General features: G+C 43.1%; 1 protein-coding gene across 2 annotated transcripts in view; it reads left to right on the top strand.

Moving 5' to 3' along the window:
- The first annotated feature begins 535 nt into the window (after positions 1–535).
- LOC149796496 (uncharacterized) overlaps positions 536–22,665 on the top strand; it is a 53,708-nt gene continuing 31,578 nt past the window's right edge. For both annotated transcript variants that reach the window (XM_089961211.1, XM_089961210.1), the window contains exon 1: positions 536–621. In XM_089961211.1, coding sequence (XP_089817337.1) covers positions 565–621 — 57 coding nt within the window. In that variant the 5' untranslated portion in view covers positions 536–564. The remainder of the gene's footprint in view (positions 622–22,665) is intronic.

Raw genomic sequence — 22,665 nt, 5'->3', positions numbered from 1 at the left:
TTTTAAGATCTACAACTTGCAGCAAAAAAAAAAAAAATAAGATAATTTTAAACACGTAATATAAAGAGAAATCATAGGATTGCAGAAACAATTATGCTTGGGTCTACATCAAGAGAGCTACTTAAAATGATTTCCCTGTCCGGAATATGTCGAATCTGTGTCACAACTGAACATATTGAAGGGGCATTTTGCGTAGTCCATGGTACCATACAAGATGCTCATTCATTCAACACATTCCTAAGACTAGGTATGTTAATGGCACCTTACGCCGAGGCACACAGCTCATGGTTCTTTTAAGCCACAAGTGATATGTTATATGCACTGATTGGCACAAAGGAAAACAAAGAAAATCAGCTGAATGACCTCATTCATGCCAACAAATCTTATGTATCTTTAACAGATAAAACGAGAGAGAGAGAGAGAGAGAGAGAGAGAGAGAGAGAGAGAGAGAGAATCGGCTGAAATGCTTATGTTAATAAATGTTACATATCCTTTTTCAGTGTTTTATTTTCTTCATCACTCCATATTCTTTATAGAGTAGTTGAAGCAATAGTGGAAAGCACAATGACAGCCGATCATCGATACGGTCAGGAAGAGAGTGATGATTTTGAAGACAAAAAGGTAGGTAATACATTTCACAGCATATGTACCGTATATACTTGCGTATAGGCCGAATAAGTTTGGAAAAAATAAAGGTCTGGAAGAATGGTGGAGTCGGTTTATCAGGGGACAAGGTATTATCTTGAAAATTTTTAAGATTTTGTTTTCTTGACATCCATAATGGCTGTAAATCTTGGGACACGAAAACATATTTTCCGTGTCCTAAGACGTATATGCATTTGAAAAAATACATTCTCGGTGAGTAGTGAAGTGGGGCACCCTACGTACAATGGAAATTCCACTCAAAACACCCCTGGGTCAATCTACGTACAATGGAAATTTAACATGGCGAAAAATCGTGGGTCAATCTACGTACAAGGGGAATTTAACATGGTAAATAAATCGTGGGTCACTCTACGTACAAGGGGAATTTAACATGGGATTTTTTTTAAATTTTAAAAAAAATTTTTTTTTTAAAAAAAGGGGTAGGCAATGGAAAGGCTATCTCTTTTCGAGAAATATGGGGGCCCTGAAAAGGGCCTTTGGGTTTTTTCTTCTTTTAACTTCTTAACTTCTTCCACCATCCTCTTATTTTGTCCATCATTCCTTTCTTCTTTTTCTTTTCTGTTTCCGGCAACCAGTCCGGGTGACCCATGGCTCGGAACTTCTCTTGGATTTTCATCCAGTTTGCATTTAGTTTCTCTAGTTCTTCCTTTTTCTTTCTATTTTCTTCTTCTTTTCTTTCCTTTGACCACTTTTCTTTGATCTTCTTGACCTCTTCGGTCAGCACATTCCTCATTACTTCTTCCGCTTTCTTAAGCTTGTCTAAGCCCCACTTCACAAAAGACCAATCTGTCCATTCCACAATGTCTTCTAAAAAACACCTTACACTTGTCACATAAACTATCGCTTCTTTCAACTTACCCACTTTCACATACGGTGGGTTAATTAAACCTCTGATTCTCTTCTCCTCATCCTCTATCATTTCTTTTACTATATCGATGGCTAAGTGGAGGCTGGTTACTTGTCTTGAGACGAAGTCTTTTGTCACTGCATGCCTCCATTCCTGTTCAAGCCTTTCTGCTACATTCAATCCATCCACCATCCAATACCAACTTCCCATAAGGTTGTTGTACAAAGCTGAAGCTGCTGGCATCTTCTTGTTTGCTTATTCCGTAGAATGGGCTCCAATGGCCAACACTGTTAGTTTTATACTTAAAGCGCGAACGTGAAGGAAAACATCCCCCTAAAAACATAAAATTGATATTACCTAGATCATGACCAAACAAAGCGCGTACGTGAAGGAAAACATCCCCCTACTTTCTCATTTCATATAATAAAACCCTAACTTTACTCTTCACATACGCTAAGAAACCCATAATCTACTATTCACACAAACATACCTGAGCTCTTACAAACACAAACACACAAACACACAAACTCATACCCTCACACTATCTTAAAAAAGAGTTAGTGTTTATTTTCACACTACTCTACCTACTCACATTGGCAAATTAATAGTTATTTCTTTTCTAGACTATTGGGTAGCCCTGAAAAGGGCTGTTTTTTTAAACTCCAGATGCACCTATCTAATGGTTGCACCTTCCTGGCCTGGCGCCGCACACGCATCTTCTTCCCCAGTCTTCTTTCACCTTTCTTCTGGGGAGCGCAGAGGGAGGATGATTCGCTTCAGCACCCCAATCCTCTGTTTCAGGAATATTAAACGACATCCTCTCTTCTCTTTTCTTTTCCTCCTCTTCCCTCTGTCTTCTCTCCTCTTCTTCCTTCTTTATTCTTGCTTCTTCTACGATAGCCTCCGCTGATAGTTCATTTACTATCCGCCTGGCATATTCCAGGTGCATCTGGAGTTCTAACAGTTTCACTATTCTGCTAGTCATTCTTCTGGCTGTGTTGATCAATCAACAAGGGTAGCTGGACTGCCGAACGAGTTTCAATTTATACTGAAAGCGCGTACGTGAAGGAAAACATCCCCTAAAAACATAAAATTCATCTTACCTAGATCATGACCAAAAAAAACAACAACAACGCGCGGACCTAAAAGAAACACTCGCTCACTTTTTTATTCTACCCATCACTTCAATAGACTATCCACATACTCAAAGCAATCCAATCTAACCCTAAATATACACCTCAAGCAGCCCAAAAAAAACAAACTAACATCATTTTAATCTACTATCCACACCAACCTACTTTATCACTTACAAACACAAACACACAAACACATACCCTCAAAATTTTTAAGAAAGAGTTAGTGTTTATTTTCACACTACTCTACCTACACACATTGGCAAATGGATCATTACTTCTTTTCTAGAGTATTGGGGTAGCCCTGAAAAGGGCTGTTTTTTTTGCTATGGCATTCTTTTTTTAGTTTCTAAGAATGCGATGTCCTCTGAGGATAGACTTTCTGGCAATAGGTCTGCTTCTTCGGAAAGAGAAGAAGAATTCTTTGGTGTCGATACGACAATCGACAAAGCCTCTGTCAGCTTCAGGTTGTTGCTGCTGCTGTTGTTGTTGTTGTTGCTGCTGTTGCTGCTGTCTCTGAAGTCTGTACTTCTCTGTCCATTCTTCTTTTTCCCTGTTCATTTCTTCTCTGAAGAGCTCTTCTATCAGGTCTTCAGTGATTTTTAACATTCTCACATTCTCTATTTCTTCTGGCTTCGGTATCAGACTGTGTCTGACCCTATGCAAATTCACGTAGGCTTCGTTGAGCTTAGCTAGTTTGGAGCACATCTTCTTAGGAGGATGAGTCGACAATGGATGGCTAGACTGGGAACAACCCCGGTTCTTAAAATTAAAGCGCGGACGTGAAGGAAAACATCCCCCACACGGTTTTCGAGCCGCAACGTTCATGAGAGGGATAGTAAGAAATGAAAGAGCATCAATCCAATATTCTTATAGCTAAACAAACCACAAAGGCATTTTTTTCAAAACACAACATTTTTATTCAAAAATCACTTAACACTAAACAACAACAACTCTAACATTTTTTTAACATTAATCCAACACTATAACATCTAACAATTTTTTTCAAATCACAAACATTTTTTTCTTCAAATACTATCTACTTTAAACAGGGCTGACAACGTTGTGAATGAAATTGTGATTTCCACTGTTGGAAATCATTAGGCCATTGATGGACACTACGTTTCCTAGCTTGAGACAAAAGATAAGCATAATGGTCACAAAACCATCGATCTACTTTCACATCGTTTCTAGCAGAAGAACGAGGATCAAAATGAGTCACTAAATGTTCTAAGGAATAGCCCAGGCTGCGATGATGCAGAAAATACACACAGTACTGTCCACACACCAAGGAATCTGTGCCTTGTAATTTCACGTTATTGAATCGGGTGGTTTGAGCATTTCTTCTCATAAAGTCGATGATATCGTCTTCCAAAGGGGGCAATCCGTACGAATCGAAATATTCCACACATCCTTCTTGAGGAAAGTAGACGGCTACCCAGTGGGTTCCTGGGAGATGACTTTCGTCCGTGTTGATCACGTAAGCTTGATGGTCTTTAGGTTTGCGATGAGGGAGTTCATCTTTAGCACAGACGACAGGATTCCAAGAAGCCGTATACGAACTATGGTTCAAAAGGTAATAAAGTTCCCAGGTATCCATTGATTTGTGTTTTTTTTCTTCTTCACAGGTAATAATAAGTCGTCAATTCGATCCTGACTTTTTGCTTGAAAATGTCTGACGAATAAACGGTTATTCGTTCTGTTTCCTCACTCTGATTCAGGAGAGCTTCGATACGATGGATCTCTTGAGTGGTTAATGGTGGACAAGAATGTTCACGCAAGTCTTTATACCACTGGTGCAACACGTCTTTGTTTGAGATGAGACTCCAAGCTTCGTCCAGATACTCGTCCAATTTTTCTTCTTGACTCAACATCAGGCATTTATCGTGTTGAATTTGACTGGGATGATCGTTTTGACATCCATAACAATTTTTCTTGATCAATTCCGTCATTTTGTCGACCAAGTGTTTGGCAAAACAGGAGACTAAATGGGCTTCTTGTTCTGGCCATCTCGACTTCATCATGACAATTTCTTCGTCTTTGTCTTGGGATTCTCCTTCCACGGTCTCCTCACATTTCATGTCCAAAGTTTCTTCACTAGGTAAAGAGGGATAACAGTCTTCCATGGCTTCTAGTAATCTAGAATGACTTCTCTCAAACTGTTGATTTCTATCGTATTGTCAAATTCTGCATACAGGATCACGTTCAACGTTGGATCAGCAGGGTCTCGATTTGCAAACTGAATTTCCACACGAATCTGGCCAGATTTTATAGGGTGGAAATGTCCCTCGTCGCTGCCTTGGTCTGGAGTGAAATCGAAAGCCCACAAAGCGTAGCCTCCTGCATAATCTTCGTACGTAATACCGTGACTGGTATTGGTTCCTAACTGTCCGGTGGCTTCGTACAGGGACAAGTACGATCTCAAGTAATTGTTCTGGGCAAAGTTAGGCTCAAAGGGTCGTGTACACAAGGTCTTGCCGTCACGACTGACTTCGATTTTGGACACGCTAGAGTGTCTAAACTCAAAAGGATTTTCGTTATGAAGTCCATTGAAAGCTGAATTCCTGACGATACCAACGATCAAACGCTTGGGTAACTGTCCTTGGAACAGATGATCTTCGATCATGGATCGCTGTCCAACAGGAATGGTGAACGTTTTCACTTCCACACGTCGTATGGGATACTTGGCGGTCGTTCTGCTCAACGTCTGACTGATGTCGTTTCCCACTTTAGGTAACACTTCCACACGGCGTACGTAAAGTCTGGCTTCTTGGATAACAGTTTTGTATTCGTTGGCATGGGCCATCAAATGGAAAGCGGCAGTGCTACGATTCAGTCTCAGGCGAATATCAACTCCGTTCAGTAAATACTTTTCTTGTAACCACATGTCCAAATGCAAACGATCCATCAGTTCTAAACTACGTCCTTGCAAAATTTTAGTTCTACGTGTGTTAAACCCCACATTGTGAGGATTGTCATCTTCTGTCAGGGCTGTGTCGCTAAACGTGCCTGCACCTGCCGTGTCAGGTTTCCATACCACGCAAGCATCCAGATGAGTATTCTTGGCTTCTTTTCCGTACGTCAAGAGATTTTCCAAGTAGGCACGATATGGGTAAGTATCCATGCTGCTGCTGACCAGTTTGTTATTCAAGTACAAGTCCACTTCGCTGAACAAGGAATGCATGAAATTGTTGACGGGCGCTACCCTATCATTGGCTCCAGGATTGGTGTTGTCAGTTTTGATCACTTTGACTTTCAAATACAGGTAACTGCTATTCAGATCGATGTAATCTTCGGGTTGTCCTTTGATTTCGAACTCGATGGGAGCGGAATCCGTCAAAGAGGAGACGGGATGAAATTCCACCCACTGGGATTCTTGCATCGTCATCATGGTGGGGGGCATGGCAAACATATCCAGTTCCGTCTTGGAACAAGCACATGACTCTCGGTGCATCATTTTTTCTGTGTCTCAATAATCGAAAACGTCTAAGTCTCGAACGGTTCTTCTTTTCTTGGCTTTTCTAGCTTGAAGTCTGGTGAAAGGGTGTTTTCTTCGTCGTCTCTTTCTGCCTTGTCCTTGCTGAATGCCTGACTCGGTAGCGTGCAGGGCATTTATAGGTGTGTCTCGTCGGCCCAAAATGTCTTTACCCGTTTGCAGCAGGACATTTTTGCCTGCCCTCATGAAGGCTTCTTTAGGGTTTTGTTTGTCGATGATGACGTTTTGGAGAAATTCTTTGCCTTGTGTCAGTGCCGCATCTTTCAAGGCGTGCAATCCGCGTGTCACCATCGGTTTCAACACCGGGGCCACCGAACGAAAGGCCGATTTTAACATATCTCCTAAACCGTGTCCTCGCTGTCGTGCAACCCCTTGGTACACTGGATACATGACTTGCTTACGAATCGTGAGAGAACCGTTTTCGAAAATGGAGTTTCACCGTGACTTTTCCTTTGGTGAATGGAATATTTTGTCCCAGATCTCCTTTTATAGTAATGTTGACCGTGTCCAAATACGACTTGCTGACCGGCAAATAATGAGGATGGACAAATTCGCGGTGAACGTGGTAAGTGTTTCCACCTTCCTCGTCAGCGTTTGCGGCAGAATCCACTTTGAAAGGAATGACACGCAGTAACGGCACGGAGGTGTGTCCCACCACGTTGTATTCCACCACATCGGAGTACACGAACATCAAATTCAGTCCTTGGTTCAGTTCTACTGGGGTACGAAATAACTTGCTAAAAGACTCGTTGTCGTAAACGATGGGTAATTCGTTGTTCTTGAGTATGCTCATTCTCAGGTTCATGTCTCCGCCCAACATGTCAAACAATTCAGGACAAAATAAAATGGACATGATTTTACTCCGCTCAAATCTCATCGAGAAGCGACGAGCTACTTTGTGGTACTCCATGGTGACACTTATTTTGGCATGCTCCAAAGCTTTCCCAAACACGCCATTAAACTTGGCAGCTATGACGTTGACCAAATGTTGACCACTGAAATAATAACCTGGGGGAATTAAAAAGTGGTAGGTCCATTTTTGAGTTTTCTCATTATAGATTTTATTGTCATACGTGACTTTCTTATTCAACTCCTGTTGCAATGACTCGTCATGAACTTCCACATTAAAAAAATTTTGATTGGGAATGACATTGAGGACTTGGGTCGGGTGAATGATTTCCACTAAAGCCACTTCCCAATGGGCTTCGTGATCTAAGGGGATGGCCTGAGGTAATTTGGCCGTGTAACAGCACAACGTGTTGTGGGGAAACACCTCCATGGAACTGTCACTGGGTAAGGTTAAGTAAAATTGGTTTTGGTGACTCATAATTCCAGAGTTCTGTGGCTGTCCGAAGGAATATTAGTGGATGTCAGAGGTGTGTCTCCGCCCAAAATGGGGTTCTGGTTGTGGTTGTTGGAGTGGTGACTGGCACTGGCACCGGACACAACGTTCCCGTTCGAGGAGAATTTCAGGGAGGGATTGGGAAGCAGGTAACCGATGCAACTGCTCAATAAAATGGTCCACAATTGTTTGTCTCCTTGTTGCAAACTCAAATTGGCGATGGCTGCCCCGATGACACAATACACCACGAAGATTTGGCAGAAAAAGACGATTTGCGTTTTAGGCACACGTTCTCCACACCACACCCACAAGGGTTGTTTTTGTAAATCTTGCACAGAAGAACTAGGGGAAGAAGGACTGGTCGACGTAGCTGCGTCTGCTGCTGTGTGAAAGGGCATGATGGTCACTTCTTCTTTTTATAGTCGATGACTTGCGAAGCGTCGATCCAAGAATCGAAACTGGGTGGATATCCTTTCCAACGTACTTTGACTTCTTTGACACGTCGTTTGCCCACTTTACGGGTTCTGCGTTCGAGAATGCTTTCGATGTCGTACACGTCGTCTTCTTTTTTGGTGACACGTTGTAACTCGGGCAAATAAAACGTTCCTTTGAGTACTTCTCCGTTCATGTCTTCCAATTTATAGACGGCAGGATGACGGCCATGTACTCGTCCAGTGACGCGAAACAGTTCGGTCGTCCAGTTAGGTAAGTAACCTTTGTCGAAAGTGCGTTTGGTTTTGCCAATGCGCACCCAATCTCCTACGGTCAACTCTCCACTTTTCTTTGGGACAGCCCTCGTCGGGGACGTACCAAACAGACGCTCAAACACCAGCACTTCGTTGTCGGGAGTCACGTCTTGCGGGGCACGTCCGATGCTTCGATGGTAAGATTGGTTGTACGCTTGCACCAGGTGCGGTAAGATGTCGATGTACTTCAGAGTGTGGTGATGCGTAAAATATTTCCACATGCGTTCTTTCAAAGTACGTTGAAAACGTTCCACGATGCTGGCTTTGGTTTCGGGATTCTCGGTGGTAAAAAAATGAATGTCACGTTTCTTTAATTCTTTTTGGAAAGCTTGGTTCAGAAATTCGGTGCCTTTGTCCGTTTGCCATCGAAGAGGGCGACGACCGCTTTGTTTCAACACCCGTTGCAGGGCTCGCACTAACTCGCTGCTCGATTTTGAAGTCAAGGGCACGACCCAGGCAAATTTGGAAAAGACGTCGATGACACAAAACAAATATTTGTAGCCGCGATTGTAGCTGGCCAAATGAGAGACATCGGCTAAATCGGCTTGCCATTGATGATCGATGCCTTCCACTCGGGTGCGACTTCTGGCAAACTTGCGTCGAATGGGTTTGTGTAAAGTGTAGGTAGCTTGTTCTTGTAACCATCGTTGCACTTGAGGTAAACGGAGACTTTTCAGTCGAGTTTTGGCAGCACGATACAATTTTTGAACTCCTGCGTAACCTGCAGGATGGGAGGGATCGTAGTAAATGCTGGCTAAGACTTTTTCCATTTTTTGTGTTGGTTGATGTGTTAATAAGGCACCCACTCTTGGAAGAGGCTACTCTTTTTCTCTTGGGGTATTTTCTCTTGGGGTATTTTCTTGGATTGCAAGGCTTTGCGTGTGCGACCGGCAATAGGTGTCGAAGAGGAGAAGGATGTCTGAGCGGGGGATATCGGTTCTTGTTTCACTTCTGTCTTCACTTCTGTCTTCACTTTCTTTTTCTCTTGTGAGGAAGAAGGGGTGGCCATCATCTTTTTAATCCATCCAATTCTGGAGGTAGGTGGTGTTGTTAACTTGCGTACTTTTTCTGGTGGAGTTTGAAACCCTTCCTCTTCTTCTCCTATTTCTGTCTTGGTCACGGGTACTGGTACTGGTACTGGTGATGGTGCTGGACTTTTCATCAAGGTCTTAAAATCTTTTAGAGTGGGTAAAGCTGTTTCGTCTAAAGCTTTCTGGTGAAAGAGTTGCAGTCGTTGCAAGAGTTGACCATACTTTTGCGATTTTTCTGTTTCGGACAAATCTTGGCGATCCATCAAGGATTGCAATTCGTGTTGTAACTGGGACATCTCGCTCAAATTGGGATTGGGAGGTAAATGCGGGGTGCGTTGTTCTTGCCACCGATGGTATTCCATCCATCGTTTGTAAGGCACTAAAGCTAGTTTTCGTCCTTCCATGGGGTTGTCAGGGATGAATTCTGAGATCTTGGGACTTCCGAAGGCCTTTTTATCTTGCTCCCATCAGTCCTCCCAACATGGTTCCCAAGACTCCTTTTAGTATGGGGCCTAACAAGAGAGGTAAAATGCCTCCACGTTGGACCAACATCTTCTTTTTTTGACGAATGGGAATTTTCTTTTGAACCATTTTCCGAAGAACGTGACGATGTTTGCCTAAGCATTGTTTCTGGTGTTTGGACAAAGGGATCGTGCCTTTCAAGACGTTCAAACAACATTCGCACACGGTATCGATGACCTCTTTGGAGGCCGTTTGAATGAGTTTTTTTCGTAGGGGTGGAGAAGCTTTGGACAGGACAGATAACAGGTCCCCATGTTTGGCTAAACGTGGTGGTAGTCCTTTCCTTTTTTTTCCTTGGGGTTTTCTGGAGGGTGACATTTTTGCTTGTGGGTTCCGGGACATTCACCGAACAGACACTAACGTCGATGACTTAACGCACACCCTTTTATCTTTTTTCTGGGACTATCGCTTTGTCATAAAGGTGACAATGTTTTTCCGAAAATCGCCAAGGAATCCTCCCCTTTGTTGACGCCTCTTTTTCTTGGAACGACTGTGTCTTTTTTTAGGGTAACGTCGATGCTTGGCTAAGCGCTTTGTCGGATGACGCGTCTGCCATTGTCTCTTTCTTTTGTGGCTTCTTGGAGGTGACATCTTTTACAAGTTCACTGATACCCCCGACTTGGTCACAGGTCTTTTTTATACTGGAACTCGTCGCCACTGATTGTCTTTACGTTTTATTAGTTTGAGGACAGGCATGACACGTCGTGCAGGGGTACGTAACGGACTAAATCGAGCCAGTTCTTGCTTGGACAAATCCAGTAAACTTTGTAACATGCCCGATCTTTCATGGACTTTGATTTTGGGAGAAGGTACTTTGTGAGCAGCAGCCACTGCCGCTAAATTGGAAGGTCCTGCCACTGGGGAAGTTCTTTTGGGGGTCATCAACGGAGAAGTTCTTGGTGTGATCAACGTCTCCAAGTACTCTTCAGTTCCTGGTGACATCAACGGAGAAGTGGACAAACGTGAGGCTGCCGGAGACGCTGTGGCAGGTCGTGGCTTGCGAGTGTAAGGTTGCGTCCTGGCTGAAGTGCCTCTCTTGCGACTAGTTTTCTTCTTCTTCTGTGGACTTTTCTTTTTCTGGGGACTTTTTCTCTGTTTCTTTTTCTGGGGGCTTCTTTTCTTTTTCCGGGGTGATGGTGGTGGTGTCTGGTAAGAGGAGGGTCCTGCCACTGGAGAAGTTATTCTTCTTGGGGACTTGGTCTTTTTCTTTTTCTTCTTGGGGCTTCGTTGGACTTTTGTCTTAGGGATAACTTTGGGGGCATTAGGATCCCATCTTAAGAGTGAGCGAATGATGACCCCCCCTAGAGTACCGCTCCCTCCAGGTTTCAAAATGATTTGTTTTTTGGTTTGAGTGTCGATGCGGGGATCGGCCAGTTGGACCAAAGCGACTTTGTTTCGATCGAAAAAGCGTTGGGTTTGATGAGGAATTTGAATGATTCCTTGGAGTAATTGACGTGCCGTCACCGTGAACCATCGTAAGACTTCTTTGAGACTAGCTTCTAAGACACGGGCTCGTGTTTGTGGATCTTTTTCTCGACTGATGCCATACAAGGCACGAATCAATTTGACGGGAAGATGCGACTGAAGGGACGTCATGTTCACACTGTGTGAGACAGACGAAAAAGGATCTGAGGTTTTTATAGATTTTTTTCATGGGAGGGGTGAAATGAAGTCGAGGACGGAGACGTGTACAGGACAGGCCCTCCGTCTTGGCACCAGTGGTGAAACAAGTGGGTACGAAATCGCAAATCCTCGGGGGTCGTAGGTTTCAAATCGACGAGTAAATAGGCGTGTGGCGTTTGAGTGGCATCGTCGTACGCCTGAGTCAGCCAAGGCGTTCCTAACTGTTTGGCTAAGACTTGCACTTGCGATTTATCTCGAGGGCTTTTAAACAAGACCACGTAATGCGCATTGAGACTGATGGTGCGATGGGCTTTACTTTGTTGAAACAAATTTTGGGTGATGTAAATGACACTGGCATTACGGTGATGCCCTTTGCGCGTGAACCACAGTTTAATTTCTTCTTCGTCTTCTCCTAACATGTCGTCGAAAATGACCAAATGGGTTAGACGGGAGTCAGAGACGATGCCATCGTCTTCTTTAGGAATGCCTTCCACAAACACGATGGAATCGCCTTGACTTTCTCGCAAGAGGTTGTACGCCGATTGCCACTCTTTGTAACACCACACGATCCGTTGAGGGGGCCGATCGATCAAATGATGTTTATGTTCGATCAAACGTTTGACGAATTCGGTTTTGCCTGAACCGCTAGGTCCAGCAATGAGCATGTTAAAGGGATGGCGAAGATACAAAGCCTCCCAACTGGCACGATCTAAGTGTTCATCGATGACTTTGACAGTAGAGGAAGAGGGAGCAGAGACAGCAGAGGTAGCCATGGTGTGAGAAATGTCACTTGTGACACGAAAAAACAAACAAGACAAGAGTTTATATACTTTTTTCAGAACACGTTTATTGAATGTTTCAAATATGAACACGAAAGACAAAAATACATACAACCCAAATAGTGATGTACAGGAATATAAAACACAGCAAAGCGATCAAAGTGGAATATAAACAAGTGTCTGTACAACATGTTTTGGGTAACCAAGATGTCCTAGGGACAGTGTGTAATGTTCTTACAGTCTCTACATGAGGTATTGTCACACAAGTGTCCTCCCGGAATGACCTTTCAGGCATGTCCATGACAGTCCTGTCCTGAAGCGAGTGGTTGTTCTCGGTGACGGGTTCTTCTGGCACCGTCACTAACACGGGTTGAAAAGTAACTTTTTTCCTTGAACAACTCTTGTGCATACTGGGCCACTTCTTGGGTCCAAGCCTCAAAACCCCCCTTTTTCCAATCACGAACATCTGTCCAATGAGGGTGTAAGTCACAAGCTACACACACATCGTCATACACGTCTTGGGTTGCTAAAAGTTGACGAATCCTTTTTTCCTGTTGAGGTCGAGAAGTATCCAGATGAAAACGCAAGGCTTTGAGCAAAAGGAGTTTTTCGTGACCATTTAAGGCCATGGAGGTGGTAAGTACTGATCGTAAAGAGTCCACAAAGAATCGGCTGGTAAACGAAATCCCAGAAAACAAGTCACTAAGACACACACCACTTGTCGTCCAAAATTGAATGGATACAGTTCTTGTAATAATTGATGGTAATGATCCACGGTTTGAATATGATCATTGAGTTCCTTCCACGGAATCTGTTGGATGACATGTGACATAAACCGTGGCATGGCAGCCTGTTTTTATATTCTCTTTTTTTCGGATGCAATAGACGTACTTTCTAGCCAGAGATCTTCGTTCTCCAGTAGGGAATCTAAATCTTGCATACTGTAACCGAAACGTCAGAGTTCGTTTAGGTGTTTCCTCTTCCTCTAAGTAGATTCCACGTAAAATATGTTTGTAATCCTTTAACTTGTCTTCCTCAATGCGTTGCACTAGGTGAATCTCGAAGTAACCATAATCATGAACATGTCGATCATTAGCGACCTCAAAGTGTTGAACAATGTCTGACCATTGAAAGAATTTCTGACGAATCAGTTCTCTTATACCATTCAGGTACCAGTGGTTAAAGATCTGGTGACGTAACGGATGCAATTGTTCTTTACGTTTCACTTGTATTTTGACCAGCTCTCGGTAAATGCGTTCTCTCAACTCCACAGGCAAAGCACGAATGTTCTCTTGTAAAGTATCCATGAATAGGTCATACTAAATCCTCTTTGGTCTGACACAAGAAATGTACTCTTTGCACAAACATGGTTTCACTTCAGTGTCGAATTTAAATCGTTGAGTCACTAATCTACACATGACAATTCGTTCAGAAGTTTCCTCTTTCACTAAGTTGACATTGTGTGAAAGATGTTGGTAATTTGTTAACTCTTCCTCTGGAATTCGATGCAATACGTTTACAATGTAGTAGATAGAATCGTCAATACCAAACCATTCCTTTTTATAACCAGGAGGTCGTTGATCAATGTCTGTCCAATGGAACACTTTCAATTGAATCAGTCCTTGTATAGCCTTCAGGTACCAGTGGTTCAAACACCGGTGACGTATCGGATGCAATTGTTCTTTACGTTTCACTTGTATTTTGACCAGCTCTCGGTAAATGCGTTCTCTCAACTCCACAGGCAAAGCACGAATGTTCTCTTGTAAAGTATCCATGAACAGATGATTATGGTAAAAAGTTACTTCAATGTCTCGGTCCCACTAAAGGTAAGTAATGACAATTCGGTGACCATCGAGCATGTTCTACGTAGGCCGAATCTTGCGGTTCCCAGTGGTGAAGTGACACACCGCAACTGAAGCACTTGACTTTATCTCCTTCGCCCAAGTAGAAAAATCCGGCTCTGGCTAATTCTTCGGGGGTCGGTCCTCCCAGATACTTTGGCCATTTTCCTTTGAACGATTGAAGACGATTTTCAAAGTCGCAGTATTCCGACAAACGCACAGGAAACGAATATTCGTTTTTCACAGGTTCGTTTCGATGAGGGTTGAGTGACATGGGCAGGAGTTTGCTCAGGGCTGGATGACATCCGTAGGGAGGTAAACGTGAAGGTCGACATTCCCCTTTAAAACGAAACCCAGTAAAATGTCCAAGAGGACGAGCAGCATCGCTTTCGCATCCCACAGGTTTGACACGCACAGCATCACTTTCCATGACAGGGGTAGGGGTACTAAAGTTCCCATGATGCTTTACGGCATCGCTCAGGTCACAAGGTACAGCATCGTATCCATCGCAAGGCTCACAATCGCACTCGTCTGCAAACTCCGTTACGCAATTACAATGGTAACCACATGGACAATCGCAGTTTCCTTCCGGACATTTTCCGTCACAATGCATCGGTCTTATCCATCCAATATTAGTCACACTAGAGGAAGATACAACTTTTTTACAATCCCCAAACTGGAACGATGTCTCTTTCAAAGTATTCATCTTGTTTGCTCGGTCTTGGTAGTCACAATGAACTATCGATCTTGCCTAGGGTTCCTTTTTTATATACAGACCAATACCGACGTGACCGTACGGTAAGGTGAAATGATTGGGAAGTCGAACTCGCTTCTGGTATACAATTTGATAGACTTTTTCCAAGGGCCGACTGACGATGTGGTGAGTGGGTAAACGTACAATCTTGTTCGGTTGGTGAGTGGTCACTTTAAAGTTTCCATCCTCTCCCGATTGCAAGGCTTCTTTCAATACCCCAAAGTTGACCACTCGACTGGTACGATAATTCAGAGTCAGTCCTTTCACTTTGCACGTCGTGTGCACTTCTCCTTGTTTGTCACGGTATTCGTAGCCGTAATTTTTGGGACCGCCACTGACGAAACTTAGAATCTTGTCGTCGGGATGCTCGTCTGTCCAGGCTCCTAAACGGTCTCCTTCGATGTTAGGGTGATGTTGAATCGGGTGATGGATGTAAATGCAACTGTCCGTGTCAAAGTACAGGACGCGTTCTTCTAACAGTTCTAAAGCTTCGTACAATTTTAAGCGAGCATGGGCTGTCACGTAAGCCGCAATGATGACATTTCCAAAAGGGTCGTCTTGTACAAAGTCCAGATCTTCTTCGTAATTGACCAAGATCAAATTCTCTCGAACGACGTCCACGTGTTTCATGTATTTGGTTTTGTCGTGAATCATCTGGAAGTAGCGGGAAGGTTCTGTCAAATATTCCGTCTTGGGTAAACACGGTCGTTGTGCCATTTTACCCCACAAGCAATTTAACATCACTTTGGCAAACGATCGCCTGCCTTCGTTTTTCTCGATGTGGTCTAAAGTGATGCCTTCTTGTTCGTAGTATTTCTCTTTGAATTGTATTTGGTCTTCGGGAGTGTGACACCAGGAAGGATAGCCGCTGGCTTCTTGCTTCAGTTTCAAAAAGGCATCCACGTAGTCTGCGAAAATGCCTTTCTGACTGGGATCACCCTTGCAATACTGTTGTGTCTTGGGAAAGTGGCAAATTTCGTACACTTCTAACAGTTGGTATCCCATGTCCAGAGCTTTGAACAATTCCACGCTGACCCAGGTTCCCGTCAAGACCCGTTCTTCCTGGCTGTGCTGACAAGGCTGATCTTGGTTGCACGTTTCGGCACAAGTACGGCACAAGGGAAACATCAGTTTGCCTTGACAATGGTGAGGTAAGACGGGATGGTATAGGTTCGTGGGAGGCAAAACTTTGCACTTGATCAAGCCTTCGTATTGTCGAATGTTGACCAGGTCGATGTGTTCCGTCAGCAATTGCGGGTGCCCTACAGGAAAGCGACAATATTTGCACACGTAGGGATACAGCGAACACACGTCCAAGTATTTGATTTCTTCTCCTTTCTCTTCGTCGGCTTGGTACAGCAAACAGGTGGCATTGGTCCTTCCTCCGTACAAACTATCCCTCGGGTTCAGCGGGTCCATGAACTGGTAACTTTCCACGAGACGTTTAAACTCGGGATCGGTTTTCATACGGTGATCGTACTCGTGTTCCCACATTTCCACCACTTGGTATCCTTCCTGTTCTAACTTTAGGCGTCGCTGACAAGTGTCCTGGTACAAGTCTTCCATGGTTCGTTGCAAAAACTGATTTTTAGTGCCACGGTCAGGGTAACAGACGGGACATCCGTGAAATAAGCAACCGTTAAACTCGTACACGATCTTGGGGTTTTCTAAGTCCCAGCCATCGACCGAATATGTTCCGATGGTCTTTTCGCCCCCTCCGTTGCGGGCATGCTGAATCCACTTGTCTTCCTTGTCGCACAAGTAATGTAACCAACGTAGGGCTTTGACCGAGTATTGACGTTTGACAAAGTGGGTCGTTTGAGGACTGATGACAGCCACGGTGTTTTCAGGCATGAATCGTTGTCGATACACTAAGGAACACGCTTTGGCAATGGTGCAAGCTTCTTTCAAAGGATCGACCCCTCCGTGTTCCATGAACAGTTCTCGAAATTTTCCACAGCAACGCCGTAAAATGTCCACGTCGGAACGACAATACTTTAACATTTCTTCCTGAAAGTCGAAAGGGTCAGAGGCGTGAGCCTGGTACCAAGCGTAGAAAGCTTCTCGTTGTTCGGTACGCATGTTGTCGGGGTCGTAATAGTGAGCCTCAGGTAAATGGGGTAGAACGGCATGTTGATTGGCTTCCGTATTGAAAAAGTGTGGAAAGTACCCTTTAGCCATTTCTGTCATTCCAAACGTTTTAGGCATTCGACTCAAAGGCATGGCCAAGTAACTCATCGAATCTTTAAACTGCACTTGTCCTACTTGCATGAAAATGATTTTGGCTCCGTTCAAAGTCACTTTAGGACGCTCGGTGCCATGTTCCGTATAGTACCTCAAAAGAAACTGTCCATCGTATCCGGAGAAATTGTGAGCCATCACCGTGGCATGACGATGACAATCTCCGTAACGTTCGATGTCCTCTTGGCTCCATGTCTTGTCGATGGGGTCTAAGACCCATTGTGCAAAATCGTCAGGCGTCTTTGGTCCTCGAAAGATTTTTTCACGCCCTCCAGGAATTTTGCTGCAGTGAGGGCAATAACTGAAGATAGGTTCTTGAATACACTTCTCGCACGCTCGATGAGCCACGCAAAAATTAGGAATGTGAATGCCGGTCTCTTGCATGCATTCGAAATCGAAAAAGATGAAATTGCCTTTCTTCTTGTGACCGTCCTCTTTCTCTGGTGAGGGTTGGTATTTTTGCACGTAGCATTGGTGTTCCAAGTCCACGATGTGGTGACAAATGTGACATTTTTTCTTTCCTCGACATACGTGTGCCTTGGCATTATTGGTAAGTATGCCTTGTCCACACGTAGGGCACAATCTCAGCAGTTGACAAGCGCATTTCTTCTGTGAACCTTGCGTCTTCAGATGTTGTTGGTAACAGGTAGGGCTGACAAACGTGCGCAGACAAGTGGAACAAGGCACTGGTTCTTCGCTCAGACAGGGTGGAGAGGCCAAACATCCTGAGCATTTCCATCCACAATGTTTGTGTTGCTCTCGATTATTATAACCATAGTCACATTTCTCACAATAATAAACATATCCCAGGAATCCAGTGATACTGGTAATGGTATCGAAATGGTTATCGTGATGATAAAGGTGAATGTATTTTCCGTCCTTAAAATCTTGGCCTCGAAACAATAGAGGCCCGCGCATTTCTTGAGGGTGCACTTTCAAGGTGTATCGTGGAGCTAGGACATCTTGCAATTTTTGCATCTCGGGAATGCCACAGGATGTGTCTTTGGGCAGTCCGACTTGTTGTAACAGGAGTTCTGCTTCGTTTCGTTGTTTGGCTCGGTCGGAACGTTGAATAGTGTTCCAGGTTCTTTTCCATTCTACCGTGTCGTTCTTGTTGGCATAGGTTCGTCCCACCACGATGGCACGGGCTAAACACATCTGGTCATGAGGGTTGTTAATTCGGACAAGACTCGTTTTGGTGTTGCGAAGGTCGTCCACCAATAACATCTTTTTGCGTCCGGTCCCTTGAGGAGGAGAGACGTGGGTCATGTCCAATGTGGCTTTTCCATCGGTGATGTCAAACTGGTCATTAGATTGTTGCACGTGTTGAATCTTGTCCATGACTTTGGAAGCGGTCAATTCTGCAGGGGTGCTAAACTCGATCCAAACAGGGGATTTCAAACCGTCGTGTTGTAAGGAAAGTCTCAAGCGGTCGTCTTCTTTGGGTTGACATTGTCGCTTGAGTGCAGTGAGCAGAGAATCCCACACTCCGGTGATGAACCCTTCTGCTTTCTCTAACGGTACTTCGGACTTGAAATCTTTAAACTTCACCGTGTATTTGTAAGCCGTGGTTCTAAATTTTCTAGAGGAGCGCTTTTCCGTCTCTCGAATGGAATAGTATTTTTCAGGGTTGACTAAGGGTGGTGAACTTGGTTTAGAGGTTTCAAATTCTGGTTCACTCATGTCCTCTTCAAAATCACTGGCATGAATTTGTGCCAAGATCTCAGCCCTGGTACGAGGCGATAGATCACGTTTCTGCCTCTTACTTTCTTCTTTCTTCTCGAATGAATGGGATCGTTTCATCTTGAAAGCAAAAAGTCAAATGACTCAAGTTCAAACACCATAAACTACTTTATAGTCATAGCAGACCAGCGTATATAAAAGGGTGTGTGTCTTGTCCTTTCACTATTCATTTCACTCTCGAGCCGAGCACAACGATGGAAGAGACTGACCAGATGGAACGTTTCGTCAGAGCTTTGCGAGGGGTCATTAGAAAATTCTCTTCAGACCAGCCTACGGACTACTCTCCTTCCTTTAGAGATAAAAGTCAAGATACTTGCTATATCTGTCAGAAGAAAGGGCATTGGTCTTCAGAGTGTCCAGACCGTCAAAAAAGAAAAAAAGGGGTTAGAAGAGACAAAAGTCAAGATACCTGTTATCATTGTCAAGAAAAAGGACATTGGTCTCCAGATTGCCCCAAAAAGAAACAAGAGGAGTCAGAAGAAAAGAGGAATTCTTCAGAAGAAGAGAGGGATTCTTCAGAGGAAGAGAGGGATTCTTCTGAGGAAGAGAGGGATTCTTCTGAGGAAGAAAGAAGACAGGTGAAGAAAAAGAAACAGGAGAAAAAAAGAAGAAGGGAAGAAAGCGAGGAGGAAGAAGAGGAAAAGAGTGTGACGGTGAAGAAATTCAAAAAACGGAGAGACTAAACAAGGAGAAAAGAAGAAATTAATGAACTTTTAATTAAAGTGTTGTGTTATAAATTGTGAATTGGATTGTAAAAAAAATGGAGAAAAGAATAAATGAATGATATAAGGTAAGTGTCTTTGAGTTGTGATTTTAAAATAAGAAGCTACACTCACGCACTCATACACAGATACGTATTAAAAGGGTAACATGGGTGAGTTTTTTTTTGAGTTATTGGCAAATTGAAATTGTATTTCTTTTCGAGAAATGTGGGTGGCCCTGAAAAGGGCCTTTTTTCTTCATGGTGTAGGGGTGAGTTTAAGCAATCAATTTTAACTGCCTTAAGCCTTTGCCACGGCCAAGGCCTACTTCTGGACTGCGTAATGTTGATGATGATGATGATTGGGTTGAAATCACTAAGGGTGGTACGGTAGGCTTAGTCACAGGGTTGACATGTTTGGCTCGGGAAGGTCGTATTCTCTTCGGTCGTGATAAAGAAGTCTGATACATTTGTTTCAGACTTCTTAACTCCGCTAAAATGTCTAACAGTATCGTGACCGTTTGATTTTCACCCTCTTGTTTCTTTGCTGCTACTTCTTCTTGCTGTTGTTGCTGTTGTTTTTTTCTTACCTCTTCTTCTTGTTGCTGTTGCTGTAGGAGAAAAGTCTGTTCCGCTTCCTTTTGTCGTTGTATAAATTTCTCCAATTCTTCTTTCTGTCTCTGTCTAAAATTCTCCACTTGCGGTAATGAAGAAAGTAACGAAGGTTCCGGAACAAATTCTTGCGAGGAGAGAAAATCCACAAAATCCCAATGTACCTCTTCTGAAAGTAAGTCCGGGTTCCCTTGGGCAGTCTCCCCTGCTGGTGCACCCCATTGGATCGTTTTCTGAGTTTCCGTCATGTTGAATCACTGTCGCATAGATTGACTGCACACAAGCGCTAGCAAATCTATATTGACTACGTGACGTCACAGACTGCTCTCTTCGGATTGGATGCGAGCTGACTGAATTCTGTAACGCGTGTTCGGATTGGTAAATGAACTCAATCCGTTTCAATCCTTCCTCCGCCTATAAATAAGCGCCGTTCAATGCATTGATTCACCTGTTCTCGTCGCTTCAAGATGTGGACTACAGTTGAGTCATCCACCCTTGTGTCTTCCATGATGTTTCGGACAGACTTGCTCATGTATGTCCGATCGAAGTGGACCGTTGTCCACAGGACAAACACCAGCCTGTGGATACGTAGGATCTACGTCGAAAGACAAGGATGCCTGAAAAGAGTGCTGATGTACGGACCAACAGTAAGACGCAGCCTAAGGACAAGAAGAAGACCAATGCGGTGCCATTTATGTTAATGAATACATTAACATAAAACCCAAAGGCCCTTTTCAGGGCCCCCATATTTCTCGAAAAGAGATAGCCTTTCCATTGCCTACCCCTTTTTTTTAAAAAAAAATTTTTTTTTAAAATTTAAAAAAAATCCCATGTTAAATTCCCCTTGTACGTAGAGTGACCCACGATTTATTTACCATGTTAAATTCCCCTTGTACGTAGATTGACCCACGATTTTTCGCCATGTTAAATTTCCATTGTACGTAGATTGACCCAGGGGTGTTTTGAGTGGAATTTCCATTGTACGTAGGGTGCCCCACTTCACTACTTCGGTGTACCAACACTTACTAGACTTTATAATCTAGTATGATTGCTTTTGTTATTATTTTGCATGTGCATATTTTCTGATTTCCTCAACACAAAATTAAAAAAGTCATAAAGACTTTATAAATCACGGGCCGGTTCGAGTTTACCCGGGAGACCAGGCTGTACCTTAATGTTCAGTTCTTACACAGTGCAAATCGTGCCTAGCATGACTTTAATCCTTATTTATTCCCCAAAATATTAGATGCAGAGTTTGCTTTATTCATTTTTTTTTTTACCAAATCGCATTCTTCCAGATAACACTTCAGTTAGTCGGAAATAGCTGTTTCATTTACGTTCATCCACGTGCTCACAAGTTACTCCTTTTTAATGATATAATCGATGCTACAAATTGAGCTAATCTTTGTGGAAAGGTACACATGTTCAATTGTGCAAGGACACCCAACAAAAATGTTACATGGTTATGAAAGTATGATACTAATAAGGCTAAAACTCTGAATATAGATCAACTAAGATCATCATCAATCTATTTTACTTTTGTGTTTTGGCTTAGCAAAATCACGATTTTCCACACATTGGAAAGCTAGATGTTTCGTCGTCTCCTTTGTTTATAATTGGCGGATTTCTCTTTTGTTTTCCGACAGCAATACAGGCCAGTTAGTCATTAAAACACTGAAACTGGCTTGGGTAAAAAGTGAATTTTGACCGGTAACTATACCAGTACTATGATGTGTAATTGTCTTTCACTCCGTAATATTAGAACGATTACCTTAGTTTTGTAAAATAATGTGCAAGGTTGCTTACATGCTTACATCAAAGCAAACTACAACTTAGTTTTTACAGTATTTGCATAGTTTTCGAAGCATTATTTCTGAAACTTCATTATTGTATTTTGGATTTATCATTAAAGATTAGTGCAGTGGTGCCCATGATTCGAATCCAAGAGATTTACTTCATTCAGCGGAATGTATTTCATTCAGCGCGTGTTCAAACCTACAATGTACATGCAGTGGCGCAATTGTGTAAATATGTTCACTATCCTAATTGCGCGCGTTGAATCAAACCCTATTGTTGTTCATTGTTGCTGTACTGGGATACTACTTTAATGAGTTATGTATTTACAATTTCAAGGCAAAATAAAAACGTAATTAACGGTGCACTGATATAAAAGGTCCAAAGCAATAACGCACAAACAAAAATTAATCGAGTCAAAAGGGACAGATAGTGTTACAGCAACCCACGAATACTCCATTCTTCTCATCGTTCGATCAAGTTGTATACAAATCTGAATTAGGCAAAAACAATAAGATATCAGACAATTAAATAAATTTCTTGACTTTTCAAACAAATTTATGCCATCTCTATGTAATAATCGTACATGCCAGCCCAGAGAAAGTTATACGCAGTGGCGTAACTATCTCACCACGGGTCCCACAGCAAATTGTTAATTTTTTTTTGTAACCTCCTCCCCCCTTACTGTCACTTTAATTTTTTTTTAATATTGTTTTCTTGGTTGGGCCGCCCCCCCTCCCCCCAACACGACCGGGCCCCACAGTACGGCTGTACCGGCTACCGCGATAGTTACGC

Source organism: Sinohyriopsis cumingii, chromosome 6 (assembly GCF_028554795.1).
Source record: "Sinohyriopsis cumingii isolate HCF-2022 chromosome 6, ASM2855479v2, whole genome shotgun sequence".
Lineage (NCBI taxonomy): Eukaryota > Metazoa > Mollusca > Bivalvia > Unionida > Unionidae > Sinohyriopsis > Sinohyriopsis cumingii.
This window is presented reverse-complemented; position numbering and strand designations above follow the sequence as displayed.